Raw genomic sequence first — 13,885 nt, 5'->3', positions numbered from 1 at the left:
ATATTATTTTTGATGATCGTATTTGTTGCATTCTTTCTACTAGTTTTGACCCGCTACGCCGTCCGCGAGGAATTAAAAAATAATTAAACACGTATGCCCAATTTCATCGAAATTCGTCTAGTCCTTTAGCTTACAAAATCTAAAAATATCCTTTTATCCATCGAAACATTCGCATTTATAATTTTAGTAAGATTATAAACACAGGGACATTTTGCTACATATTCCTTCGAACTATTTATTTTGTATGACTCTAAAGTACAGTCGGCATCGTTTGCAATGCTCCGGTTATTCGAAAGGTGGCTCTATTGATATTTTTAATATGTTTCTTTAGCACAATTACCAATAAAGTTTTGAGTATGATATAGTTTAAACATATATTGTTTCCTCTATTTTTGTCATTCAAAGGAAAGAGATAAAATCTTTGTGGTAGGGATTTTTAGGGTTAGAAATAAATAAAATTTTTAGAAAATTATTTATTTATTAATACATAACAATATATTTACAATTTTTGATAAAAACGTACATATAAAATATATTTATTTGTTAGTTATTATGCTTTGATTTTTAAAGATAAAGATTACCAGTTAATTAACAATTTGACTGTTACTAATACATAAAAATATGAAAAAGGTGGAAAATAACTTTTGTACGACAAAAATCAACAATTTTAACCATTTGTTAATTTTAAATATAAAAAAGATAACATTATATCAGATCGAAATTCGAAACTGAAAGGAGATCAATTTTCGAAACTGTACTGTTCATAAAAATATATAAACATCTCAATCTTTTTTTACGCTTCAAAATAGCGGACAATCAAAAATCATTGTCGTAAAATCTTTCACCAAATTATAAACAATAGACAATCGATCTTTTCATAACCGAACTCACGCTTATAAGCCCAAAAGGGTAGGCAGAATCCCGGATCTTCATTTAAATTAATGAAAACCATTCCATTTCGTTTATCCGCTATTTAATTTAATTATATAAAACTTTATATTAATTATATTTAACATTAAAAACGTAAAATTATTTATAACTATACTAAGAAAGATATGCGTCAATACGTATTGAAGTTAAAATTCTAAACTTTAATGCAAAGATTTTAACTTAATCGTATTTAATAATCTTTTACAACTTTTTACTGTATTAATAATAGAATTACTGCAGTACGACAAGGTTCTTGTGACATTGACAGCTCTTGTCATATTTTAGTTTAACTTATTTCCATTTCCACCTATCCCCTTAGACGAAGTAACATTCGATTATCGCCATAGTTGGTCATCATCATCATCACCACCACTATAGGTCCCCACCGAGGGGCTAAGAGCCTACCCTAATATGGAGTGACTAGGCCATAGTCAACCACGCTGGCCAAGTGCGGGTTAGTGACTTCACACATGTCTTTGAATTTCTTCGCCGATATGTGCAGGTTGCATCACGATGTTTTCCTTCACCGTAAGAACGTCGGGTAAATTATGTACATATGAAAATTCGGCAAATGGAAAATCACATTAGTACATGACGGGATTCGAACCCAAGACCTGTAGATTACAAGTCAAGTGTTCAAACCACTGAGCCACCAACGTTCCTAGTTGGTTGGACGACCATAGTTGGTCGAAAAGTCAAAAATGTATGGATCTGACAACAATTTATAAGTCACGTTCTTGTAACGTATTCATTCCTATATCATTTGATAGATTTTGTCGCTTCCCCAAGCGATATCGCTAATCGATAGTTACTTTGTCTAGGTTGTTTAGATAAATTTTGTCTGTGTATAAGAGCACTTTGCATTGTTAAATTTCAAGTGTACTAAACAAAGCATAACATAGTATAAAAGACAACAAAACGAGACATGTTTTTCACACATTCATTTTTAAAAATAAAAAATTGATAAAAATACTATGCATTAAATTGAAACATGAATTTAACATTCAAAAATACATAATAAATTTAACTAGCAACACCAACATTTTTAATCTCAGTTACCAGCGTACAAAAATATACATATTAATGCATCTTTTTTTTTACATTAAAAGATTTAAAATAAATTGTCAACGAATCATAAGAAAATATGTCACATTGCTTGAAGACTGCTTTTTAAACGAATATTTTTTTATCCACTTACTGACTTTAAATTAAAAAGACTGAAATTACTTAAACTTATATGTAACTTACCTCAAGTAAAAGTTAGTAAAAAAAACTAAAAACAATGTTAGAAGATACCTAAATAAAGGTACTAAGTAATTAATAACTTGTTCATGCAAATTAACATAAAAAGATTTTACAAAATTACATAATAAGGCACTTTTAATAAACCATTTTGATGGTGCTTTCACAAAATTACTTATAGATATTTCTTCGTGTATGTATTTTTGACAAAAATTATCAAATTAACAATTTAAAATCTATAATTACTTTTAAAAACTAACTACTATAAGAATATTACTGCCACCTTTAATAGCACTGGATAAGTCGCTGCTTGAAAATTACAGCTTTTTTTTTAACTAATGATTATTATTTGTCTTAAAAATCATATAAAATATAAAAATAAAGACATATGGGAAAACTAATAACTTCTAATTTCCAACGCCATATACAACAAGCTATAAACGTCAAAAAGGCGGAAATCAAGCTGGCTTATAACTTATCCAGTGTTCAAAGGTCTGTGTTTTTTTGACAACAGAATTAACATTAAACACCATGATATATCTATTTCATAGACAATTTTTAAATTCCAAATTCCTACCAAATTGGTAATTAATTTTTAGCATGGTAACATCACTAACGACAATTAAATCCATAAACAAAAATTTCAAAGATTTCATCTTTTCCACAGCCATATTGGAATTAGAAAAAGAAAAATTTACATTCTAGTAATAGTTTTAATTGTTTTGTATTTTATGGCTTTTTATGGTTTTTCAATAAAATTTAAAACTTCGAATATGTAGATATTAGAGTATATAATTCTAAAACTAAAATTAGACTTAGACAATAACCTAACTTTAAAAAACCTTACAAATAAACTTGGTGTAAAGTTAAACTTAGGAATAAACTGATTATAAGCAAAATTTAAATTTGATTTTGCTTATACTCAGTTTATTATTTTTTTTAAATTTATACCGCGTTTATTTGTAAAGCTATTGTTATGTTTAGTATATGGGTTTAATTCCGTGATTTTAAACACATGATTTTCAATATTTTCAGTGTTTAGTCTATTTTCTTTAAAAGTCGACATTATAAATATACTATCTTTTCCCGTGCGGCGTTACCCGCATTAAATAATAAAAAAAATATATTTTACTGTTTACATTTGTCAAATTCTCAATTGCTAATGTCAAAACTCAAATGCACAGATAACGAAAGCCTTTGACAGTATATATTTTTTAAGGCTTTGCTATAAGTTTGTAGTTTCTGTCCCTTTCCCGCATTAGTTTTTTTCAAATTATTCACTCCCTAAGTTTAATAGCGTGAAAATATAGCCTAAAGCGTGTTATAGGGCTTTTTATTAAAGAATTATTCAAAAATATACTGTGATTGCTGACATCTTACATAACAAAGTATGTGAAGTTTTATTACCTACTAGCTGTTCCCGTGCGGCTTCATCCGCATTAAATTATGAAAATGTTATTTTATTGTTTACATTTGTCAAATTATCAATAGCAAATGTCAAACTGACATGACATGACAAACCTTGGTAATCTTGTTTCCTTGATGTTGGCAGCAACTTATGGTCTCTTTCCCACATTAGGGATTTTATACAAAATATTTACCCCTAAGTTTATTGGCGTGAAAATATATAGCCTAAAGCGTGACTTAAGTGTAAGGCTTTTTATTAAAGAAAGAATTATTCAAAAATATGCTATAATTGCTGACATGTTAGGCAACAAAGAAGTGTGTGTTTACGCTTTATTTTATTAGTATAGAAGTATAGTAAATAATATTATAAAGAGGAAAGATTTGTATTTTTGTATGTATTTGATTCACTTAAAAACTGGGCCGATTTGAAAAATTCTTTCACTATTAGAAAGGTAATTTATCTGTGAGTAACATAGGCTATATTTTTATTATTTTTTAGTTTCACGCGGACGCAGTCGCGGGCGAAAGCTAATATATATATAAACTATATTTTAACGGCATTTCTTCAAGAATTCCAGCACTTCCTGAGGGTAGTTCTGTCTGGTTGTTGATTTGATAGCAGATCTGGCATATTCCAGGGGTGTCACCGAACTGAAAATAAAAACAACATTGAATTAAAAAAAAATATTATATAATAACTGGATATATAGGAAACTAACTGTTGCTCGCGACATCGCCCGCATGAAATCTTACTAATATTATAAATGCGAAAGTTTTAATGGATGTTTGTTAGAGTTTGTAGCATAAACTGCTGAACGGATTATAATGAAATTTGGTATAGATGTAGAGTATAGTCTGGAAGGATATATAGGCAACTCACTTATGTTTTTTTTATTTTACGCGGACAGAATTGCGGACGAAAGCTTGTTAATAAATATATCTTTTGTTACACATACATTACCTTTTAAATTGTGAAAGATTTTTTAAAATCGGCCCAACTTTTAAGTAAATCAAATACATACAAGCATACAAATCTTTCCTCTTTATGTTACAAGTCCTCATGGAATTAAAAAAAAACAAAAGTGGTTAGCCTATGTGTTCAGACTATCCTCTACATCTATACCAAATTTCATCGAAATCCGTTCAGCAGTTTAGGCTACAAACTAACAAACATCCATCTAAACTTTCACATTTTTAATAGCATAAGGTGGCAAACGGGCAAGCGGTCACTTGAATCCGCCAAAATAGCGAAGCGACTGCCCATAAACATCCAATTGTAGCGCTGCCTACCCTTCATTGACGAAGGAGACGCACATAAAGAGGACATTTCCCCTTCCTATGCATCTCCACCGTCAAATCCACTTTACCTTCCCATTCTCTTATAAGAAAAGAGTTGTAAAGGGAAAGGAACTTAAATTAGACATTATTATGACTATAGACAAAAAGTAGTAAGCTAGAAGAAAAAAACAATCTCATGTTATATATTTACCTTCTATTCTGCGCGTGGGCAAGTTTCTTCCACATTTTCCTATCAATCTGTCTGAATATGACCATTAGCAGACGGATATCGCACGTCGCGGAGTTCACAGCTAAATGTACCGCTGTGTCACCTCCTTTTACATCCTGTAACAACATTTACAACATCATCATCATCACCACCACCACCATCATCATCATCATCAGAGGCACTACAGCCGCGGTATGCCTGGTCCAGTGAATTTCTGCATATCGACCTATCTTGGTTTTTTTGTTTCCAGCCCTTGATAACTAGCTATTGCCCGCGACTGCGTCCATGCAATCTATACTATTATAATAAAGCGTAAACATACACTTCTTTGTTGCCTAAGATGTTAGCAATTACACCATATTTTTGAATAATCCTTTTTTAAATAAAAAGCCCTACACTTACGTCACGCTTTAGGCTATATATTTTCACGCCTTTAAATTTAGGGTGTAAATATTTTGGATAAAAACTCTAATGTGGGAAACCATAAGTTGCTGCCAACATCAAGGAAGCAAGTTTGCTAAAGTTTGTGATGTCATGTCATTTTGACATTTGGTATTGATAATTTGACAAATGTGAACAATAAAACTTTTTTTTTTAATTTCTCACGGATGAAGCCGCACGGGAACAGCTAGTATTAAAATAAGTCTTTAAGCTTGTCTATGTCAGCTACCCTTCAGTTAAAATCCAAACGAAATCGGCCCAGTTGTTTCGTAGGTTATTTGGAAAGAAACGCGGCTTACGGACAGACAGACAGACAAATTTAAATGCGATTTTCATTATCAACAACGTATACACCTTCCCGAAATCTGAAATTTCTTTTGATATTACAAACAGACATTTCAGATAGATTTCTAATCTACAGGTCTTGGGTTCGAATCTATATAAACAACACATGCAATTGCTGACGTCTATGGGGAGTATTTTCGCCGTTTTGGCGAATTCAGGTGGCTATTTCAATTGCCACGTTACGGTTTAAAACTCACCCCTTTCCATACATCAGCCCCGCCGTGTTGCAACAAAACGTGCGCTGAATGAAGTCTGGGTGAATCAGCGCTGTGCAGAGTACAAGCTACATGCAACGCCGTGTAGCCTGGAAATAAACATCGAAATACATCATCTTACTAATATTATAAATGCGAAAGTTTAGATGGATGTTTGTTAGCGTTTGTAGCCTAAACTGCTGAACGGATTTCGATGAAATTTGGTATAGATGTAGGTCACATAGGCTACTTACTTTTCTTTTTTTTTATTACTAACGGACGGAGTCGCGGGTGAAAGCTAGTATTATAAATGCGAAAGTTTAGATATATTTGTTAAAGTTTGTAGCCTAAACTGATTTCGATCAAATTTGTAGACATAAGGAGATAGTCTGGAAAAACACATAGTATACTTAATTTTGTTTTTTTTTTTAATACCACGTGGAAAGCCGCGGGTAATAGCTATTAATCCTTAAATGCATGACAATGCATTTATACATCAGTCTTTTCTTCCTTTCATATTAGACTATTTTGAAAAAAAAAGAACATTTTTTTTTAATTTCCTTTAATCTATGTTCAATTTAGTACCCATTTTAATTTACCTATACTAATATTATAAAGAGGGAAGAGTTGTATTTTTGTACGTATTGAAATAACTCAAAAACTACTGGGCCGATTTTAAAAAATCTTTCACCATTACAAAGGTAATACTTAATTTATCTGTGAGTAACATAGGCTATATTTTTTAATATCACGCGGGCGAATTTACGAGAAACAGCTAGTGGTACATAGAAAGAAAAAAAGTCCTTACCATCAGTATTAGTATGGTGTACATCAAACAGCGGCATATCACCATCTCCTCTCATCACTAATTCAAAGAGAACATCAGCACAGATATCTCCAGCTCGTACACAAGCTATCAGCAAATTATCACCTAAAGCATCCACCTGAAAGAAAACAATTATGGGGCTGTCCATAAATTACGTCATCGATTTTTTCAGACTTTAGACCTATCATCCTATCGTATTTCTTAATGACCCCCCCTTTTACCAAAATTGACGTCATTATCAGTTTGTCGAAATTAAAATATTGCAGATTTGAGAAAAATAGGCTATCATATGATTAAAACACTTGGTTATAGAATCACCTTTATTATTTTTACTTGTACGAGTATGTTTATTATGAGTTATTTTAGTATTGTACGCGCATAGCCGCCTCACATTTGCAGTCTCACTTACTAGGTGTGCTGGAAGAAATTTCTTTTTAGAAATAATCTTTTTGTACGTGAATAATAAACTATAAATGACGTCAATTTCGAAAAACCCCCCCCCCTCCTATCATTTACCGTCATCCGAAGACCAACCTCCCACCTAATTTAGAATTGACGTAACATATGACTATGGCCTAGTCACCCCTTATTAGGGCAGGCTCCGAGCATCTCGGTGGAGACATATAGTGAGCTGGTGATGAATATATGGACGGCCCCTATACCAACTAGCTTCTGCCCGCGACTCCGCGTGGAATTAAAAAAGTGAGTATTCTATGTGTCCTGCCAGAATATCTTCTACATCTATACCAAATTTCATCAAAATCCGTTCAGCAGTTTAGGCTACAAACTAACAAACATCCATCTAAACTTTCGCATTTATAATATTAGTATGATTATAAATGCGAAGTTAATATATGTTTGTTTGTACCCTAAGCTGCTGGGATCTCGATGATTGTCATACATGTAGAGGATATACTGAATACATAAGCTTGCTTTTGCTTTTTGACCGACTTCCCAAAAGAAGGAGGTACTCAATTCGTCTGTATATTTTTTTATGTGTGTTACGGCATAACTCCGCCGCTAGTGGACCGATTTTGATAATTCTTTTTTTATCCGAAAGGTAATGCTTGCAGGTGGGTCCCATTTTTTTGTTTGATTTTTGGAGTCAAAGACTACGACGTAGTTTAATAGTTTTTATTAAACTCGGACGGAGTCGCGGACGAAAGCTAGTTTGGTATATCTTTCAATTGCAAATGCTTAAATAAAAACGAGGCCTTTGACAATGATAATTGCCAGGAATCTTGTTTCTTTGCAAAAAAACAATTTCAAATTTCTTTCTTCTTCTGTTTTAGACAAAAACTATAAGCCAAAAGGCTTGTAGTTTTTGTCCCTTTCTAACATTACATTTTTTCAGCCTCGTCTATAATTTTTAATACTTATTAATAATATAAATGCGAAAGTTTAGATGGATGGATGAATGTTTGTTAGTTTATAGTCTAAACAGCTGAACGGATTACAATGAAATTTGGTATAGATGTAGAGGATAGTCTGGAAGAGCACATAGGCTACTTATTTAAGTTTTTTTTAATTCCACGCAAACGGAGTCGCGGATGAAAACTAGTATTTCACAAATGTCTGTGGTTAAAATAGTATATTTTAACTTTTAACTCGAGAAACTTGACAACTGATATAGTAGCCTTTCAGAGAAGTTTTGTCTTTTTTTATAACATAAGGTGGCAAACGAGCAAGCGGCCACCTAAATCCGCCAAAATGGCGAAGCGACCGCTGCCCATAGACATCCGCAATTGCAGATGCGTTGCCTACCCTTATCCAACAGACAAGGATACGCACATGAAGAGAATATCTCCCCTTCCTATGCATCTCCTCCGTCAAATCCACTTCTCCTTCCCATCCTCTCCTTATAAGAAAAGGGTGGTAAAGAAAAAGGGACTTAAATTAGGCCTCCGGTACCACACTCATCAGAGAAACACGGGATTTCTTCCACTTCACGGCTGTCTTCTGAGTGGTCGTGGTATTACTGGGGGCGTGCCCTGCAGTGCTAAGATGTTAAAGCGGGCACTATCACCTTTTTTTTTCGAAGGGGAATGCGTTACGCATACTCCATGCCTCTGGGCAGACACGTGAGTTATGTATGACTCTCCCCCCATAATGGGGGGCATACCTCACTAAACCCCTTCGTTCCCTCCTGGCCATTGTGTGGGACGCTACGGGATCGCTTGCGCTTGCCACCGCGACGCCCCACTGACCGCCCCGGGGAGGGGCCCTCGTTGCGTCCCAATAAATTGGGACTCTGCGCCCTAAGGCGCCCCTAGGGGCACTACCACCTGGATTGTCTATTTATAATTTAAAAATCTGTGGTTAAAACAGTGTACTTACCTCATGGAACAGATATTCAGTCCCGGGCGGGGGCGTGTTGTGTTTCAGTGCTGTACGAGCACATTGCACCAAATATCTTATAAGTAAGGGACGCTTGTAGCAGCGCAGCGCTGCTACCTTGATGAGGCTAAGACCTGGAATAACACGACTTAGTTATATATTTTTATATTACTAACTGTTCTCCGCGACTTCGTCTCCCTGAAGTTAAAAAGTATATCCTATGTTACTTATTAATAACTAAGCTTTATAATGGTGTTGGAATTTTTAAAATCGGACCAGTAGTTTTTGAGTCATTTCAATACATACAAAAATACAAATCTTTCCTCTTTATAATATTAGTATGGACTAGCTGTTGCTCGCGATTTCGTCCGCGTGAAATTAAAAAAATATCTCCTATGTTAACTGACTTTCTAACGGTGGAAGAATTTTTAAAATCGACCCAGTAGTTTTTACGTGAATCGAATACATACAAAAATACAAATCTTTCCTTTTTATAATATTCGTATAGATATGGAAACAAGCAATTAATAAGATAAGAAATGAGTATATTAGAGGAAGTTTGAGAGTAACCCCAGTGGTAGAAAAGGTAAGGAGTAAAAGGTTAGCATGTTATGGGCATACTTCTGAGCGTTAGTGGCTCAGTGGTTTAAGCACTGACTTGTAATTTACAGGTCTGGGGTTCAAATCCCGCTGTACCAATTTCGTATTTCGAATTTCATATGTACATAATTTACCCGACGTTCTTACGGTAAAGAAAAACACCATGATGTACATATCGGCGAAGAAATTCAAAGATATGTGTAAAGTCAACCCGCAGTGTAGGTTGACTATGACCTAGTCACTCCTTAGGGTGGGCTCCGAGTTCCTCAGTGGGAACGTATAGTGAGCTGGTGATGATGATGAAGGTGTCACAAACGTGATGAATTGGATTACAACTTAAAAAAATAAAGTGTGTTTTATACAAGTATTTAGGACCTCTGCTTATGTCATAAAGAATAAGTACTTACCAAAATCACTGAGGAACAGCACAGACTTTTGGGCCATGACCCTTTCACAGATGAGACTGAAAAGGGACATCTGGAGGTCCTCCTCTTTGTCGCCAGAGGAGAGACTCAGCAGGATATGGTGTAGTACCCTGGAAACAATATTATTTTCTTCTCAGTTCTGTTCTTTAGTTCTTTATTAAGATATATTTAATTACTGGCTGTGGCTCTCGAATAGAAAACTAAATTAGTAGACAAATATCTAGATAATTTAAGCTCTTTTCATGAGACGTAGTAAACAAACATCTATCTAAACTATTGCATTTATAATATTACTAGCTTGGACACGAGACTTCATCCGCGTGTTATTAAAAAAAAAACTGAGATGTGTTCTTCCAAACTATCCTCTACATCTGTACCAAATTTCATCGAATTCCGTTCAGCCGTTTAGGCTACAAACTCTAACAAACATCCATCCATCTAAACTTTCGCATTTATATTATTAGTAAGATTAGAAGACTAGCCACCCGCTCCGGCTTCGCACGGGTCTAAAACCATACGAAAATGTTTATATACATTAGAAACCTCGAAAAATATAAAAAATAAATTAATTTAGGTTAAAATCAAAAAATAACAAATAAATTAACATTTAAAATAACAAAAACGTCCAAAAGACAAACATTTCTTAATTTATCAAGGCAAAACCACACATTGACTTGTGAATGGGTGTCCATAAATTACTATAAAAAATCGGGAAAGTTGCAAGATATTTCTCATTTAAGTTGTAGGCATTTTACAACTAACTGATGCTCGCGACTTCGCCTTAAAAAAAGCCTATGTTTCTAACGGATAACGTAGCGTTTTAATACTATTAGTATAGATATAATAAATCAAAAGTCCTACATTCAGCAGCTGGAAAGTGAACTTTCCGTTATAATAGGTCCAGCCGTCTTGCAGATTACTTGGAACAAACGTGAACATCTTTTTCATTCACATTGACAACGGATATAGCAATATGTAACCTAGATTTCGCCTGCAACTCCGAGCGCGTGGAAATAAAAAAAGTAGCCCATGTGTTTTCCCAGACTATCCTCTACATATAGACAATCCCCGAGATCCGTTCAGTTTAGGATTCAAACTACCAAACAACCATCTAAACTTTGCATTTATAATATGACTAGCCTTGTCACCCTACAATTCAATTTATACCTGAACAATATACGTCAATGGCGTTCTATTTCAGTGCGGTGATGTTATTATGCCGCCATTTTTAGAGTGCATTGTAAACATTTGGCGCCAAAACAAAACAAACCTTAGGGGCCTGTCCCACAATTCTTGTATATTGTCAGATAACAATTCAACGTATAAAAAAATTTAATGGAAATATCGCAATTTGTTACCTTATCTGACGGTGAGGTCATTTTTAAGCTATCTGAGCCTCTATCAGCCTGTGTTGGGACAGGCCCTTACTAATATTATGATCTTACTGATATTATTAACGGTAAAGTTACATGGATGTTAGAGTTTGTAGTCTAAACTTATAACAGATGTCGATGAAAATTTTGAATTTAGTTTGTTTTTATTTTTAATTTCAAGCGGATTCGCGGGCGAAAGCTAGTCTAAACTAATATCATAAAGATGAAAGGTTTCTATTCTTATCTGTACTATTATAATAAAGCGTAAAACACACTTCTTTGTTGCTTAAGATGTCAGCAATTACAGCATATTTTTGAATAATTCTTTTTTTAATAAAAAGCCCTACACTTACATCACGCTCTAGGCTATATATTTCCACGCCATTAAACTCAGGGGGTAAATATTTTGGATAAAAACCCTAATGTGTGAAAGAGACCATAAGTTGCTGTCAACAACAAGGAAGCAAAACAGTCAAGGTTTGTCATGTCATGATATTTTGACATTTGCTATTAATAATTTAACAAATGTAAACAATGAAATAAAATTTTCACAATTTCATACGGATGAAGCCGCACGGGAACAGCTAGTTTTGAAATAACCCAAAACTAATTATCTTTCTAACGGTGAAAGAATTTTTGAAATCGTGAAATTGTTTTTGAGTTATCAATACATACAAAAATACAAATCTTTCCTCTTTATAATATTAGTATAGATATATGACTTGTAACTCAGTTATATTAACAGATATTAAAGCTTCTTACTGTATTATAGTGTAACAGAGAACACGAAACCGAATCTATTGTCTCTTTCTTAAGACAAGAACAACCTGCATACTATATCTGTTAGTCCACGACCTTGATTGAAAACGAAAACATCATAAATATAGTTGTCCCTTTCGTTTTAGTAGAGAAAACTCGTTTAAGAACAAAAAACCGTTTTCCTTTAAGAACAAAGATAAAAAACTTCAAGATTCCAATAAATTCTTTGACGTGAACAATAAATCGAATAACATTGTCATATAAATTGTTCTTAATAAGGTTTAATTATATATTATATCTTGTGTACACAGACCTCAACAAATGGACAGGTTATAAACAGTAGTATGTTTTTATCTATACTATTATAATAAAGCGTAAACACACACTTCTTTGTTGCCTAAGATCTCAGCAATTACAGCATATTTTTGAATAATTCTTGCTTTAATAAAAAGCCTTACACTTACGTTACGTTTAAGGCTATAAATTTACACGCCGTTAAACTTAGGGGGTAAATATTTTGAATAAAAACCCTAATGCGGGAAAGAGACCATAAGTTGCTGCCAACATCGAGGAAGCAAGGTTGTCATCATGTCATTATGACATTTGCCATTGATAATTTGACAAATGTATAATCTTACTAATCTTACTAATATTATAAATGCGAAAGTTTAGATGGATGAATGGATGGATGTTAGCGTTTGTAGCCTAAACGGCTGAACGGATCTCCATGAAATTTGGCACAGGTTTAGAACATAGTCTGGAAGAGCACATAGGCTACTTTTTATCCCGGGAATAGTTACGGTTCCCGTGGGATTCATTAATTTAGTTTTTTAATGTTTACTCGATCATTCTGCAACGGTTCTACATATCTTATTGAAATTTGGCACAGATATAAAATAAAGTCTGGAGTACACATGGGATTAACTTCATTCCCGAGAAATGTCCGGTTCCCAAGGGATACGTAGCTTTTTGTAATTTATATAGTTCGTATGTTTTCTAATACCACGCGGACGAAGTCGCGGGCAACAACTCGTAAACAATAAAATAAAATTTTCATAATTTCATGCGGATGTAGTCGCACGGAAACAGCTAGTGGTGAAATAATTTTTCAGCTTTATAATATCATTAGAGTAAAATCATAATAGTAAATTCCTTATACATAAATACTAGCTTTCGCCCGCTACTATGTCTTAAATTAAAAAAAGTAAGTATGCCTATGGGTTCTTCTAGATTATTCTACCATATATGCAATATTTCATCGCGATCCGTTCAGCAGTTTATGCTACAAACTAATAATCATAAACTTTCGCATTTATAATATTAGTAAGATTGGAACTAACGTATAACATCTGATGCAGCCAGATCTTAGTTGTCGATTATTGGTGGAAACAGGTCTTAATTTATTTATATTGCATGCAACAAAGGATACAGTCAAGCCTTATTCTTAAACGTTCGTTGGTAGAATGCAAATGGTTGATATTATTACGTGCAATTCCTTA

At 33.7% G+C, this 13,885-nt stretch overlaps 1 protein-coding gene across 1 annotated transcript in view; it reads right to left on the bottom strand.

The window, feature by feature from the left end:
* Positions 1–4,059: 4,059 nt before the first annotated feature.
* Positions 4,060–13,885, bottom strand: part of LOC106108114 — a 29,828-nt gene continuing 20,002 nt past the window's right edge. The window contains exons 4-9 of the mRNA XM_013289201.1: positions 10,237–10,364; positions 9,230–9,363; positions 6,875–7,010; positions 6,070–6,176; positions 5,069–5,202; positions 4,060–4,230 (exon numbers count right to left, since the gene is read on the bottom strand). Coding sequence (XP_013144655.1) covers positions 4,131–4,230; positions 5,069–5,202; positions 6,070–6,176; positions 6,875–7,010; positions 9,230–9,363; positions 10,237–10,364 — 739 coding nt within the window. The 3' untranslated portion in view covers positions 4,060–4,130. The remainder of the gene's footprint in view (positions 4,231–5,068; positions 5,203–6,069; positions 6,177–6,874; positions 7,011–9,229; positions 9,364–10,236; positions 10,365–13,885) is intronic.

The sequence above is a fragment of the Papilio polytes genome, unplaced genomic scaffold (genome assembly GCF_000836215.1).
Source record: "Papilio polytes unplaced genomic scaffold, Ppol_1.0 DF821845.1, whole genome shotgun sequence".
In the NCBI taxonomy this organism is placed as follows: domain Eukaryota; kingdom Metazoa; phylum Arthropoda; class Insecta; order Lepidoptera; family Papilionidae; genus Papilio; species Papilio polytes.
The sequence above is the reverse complement of the archived record's forward strand: the minus strand, read 5'-3'. Positions and strand labels throughout refer to the sequence as shown.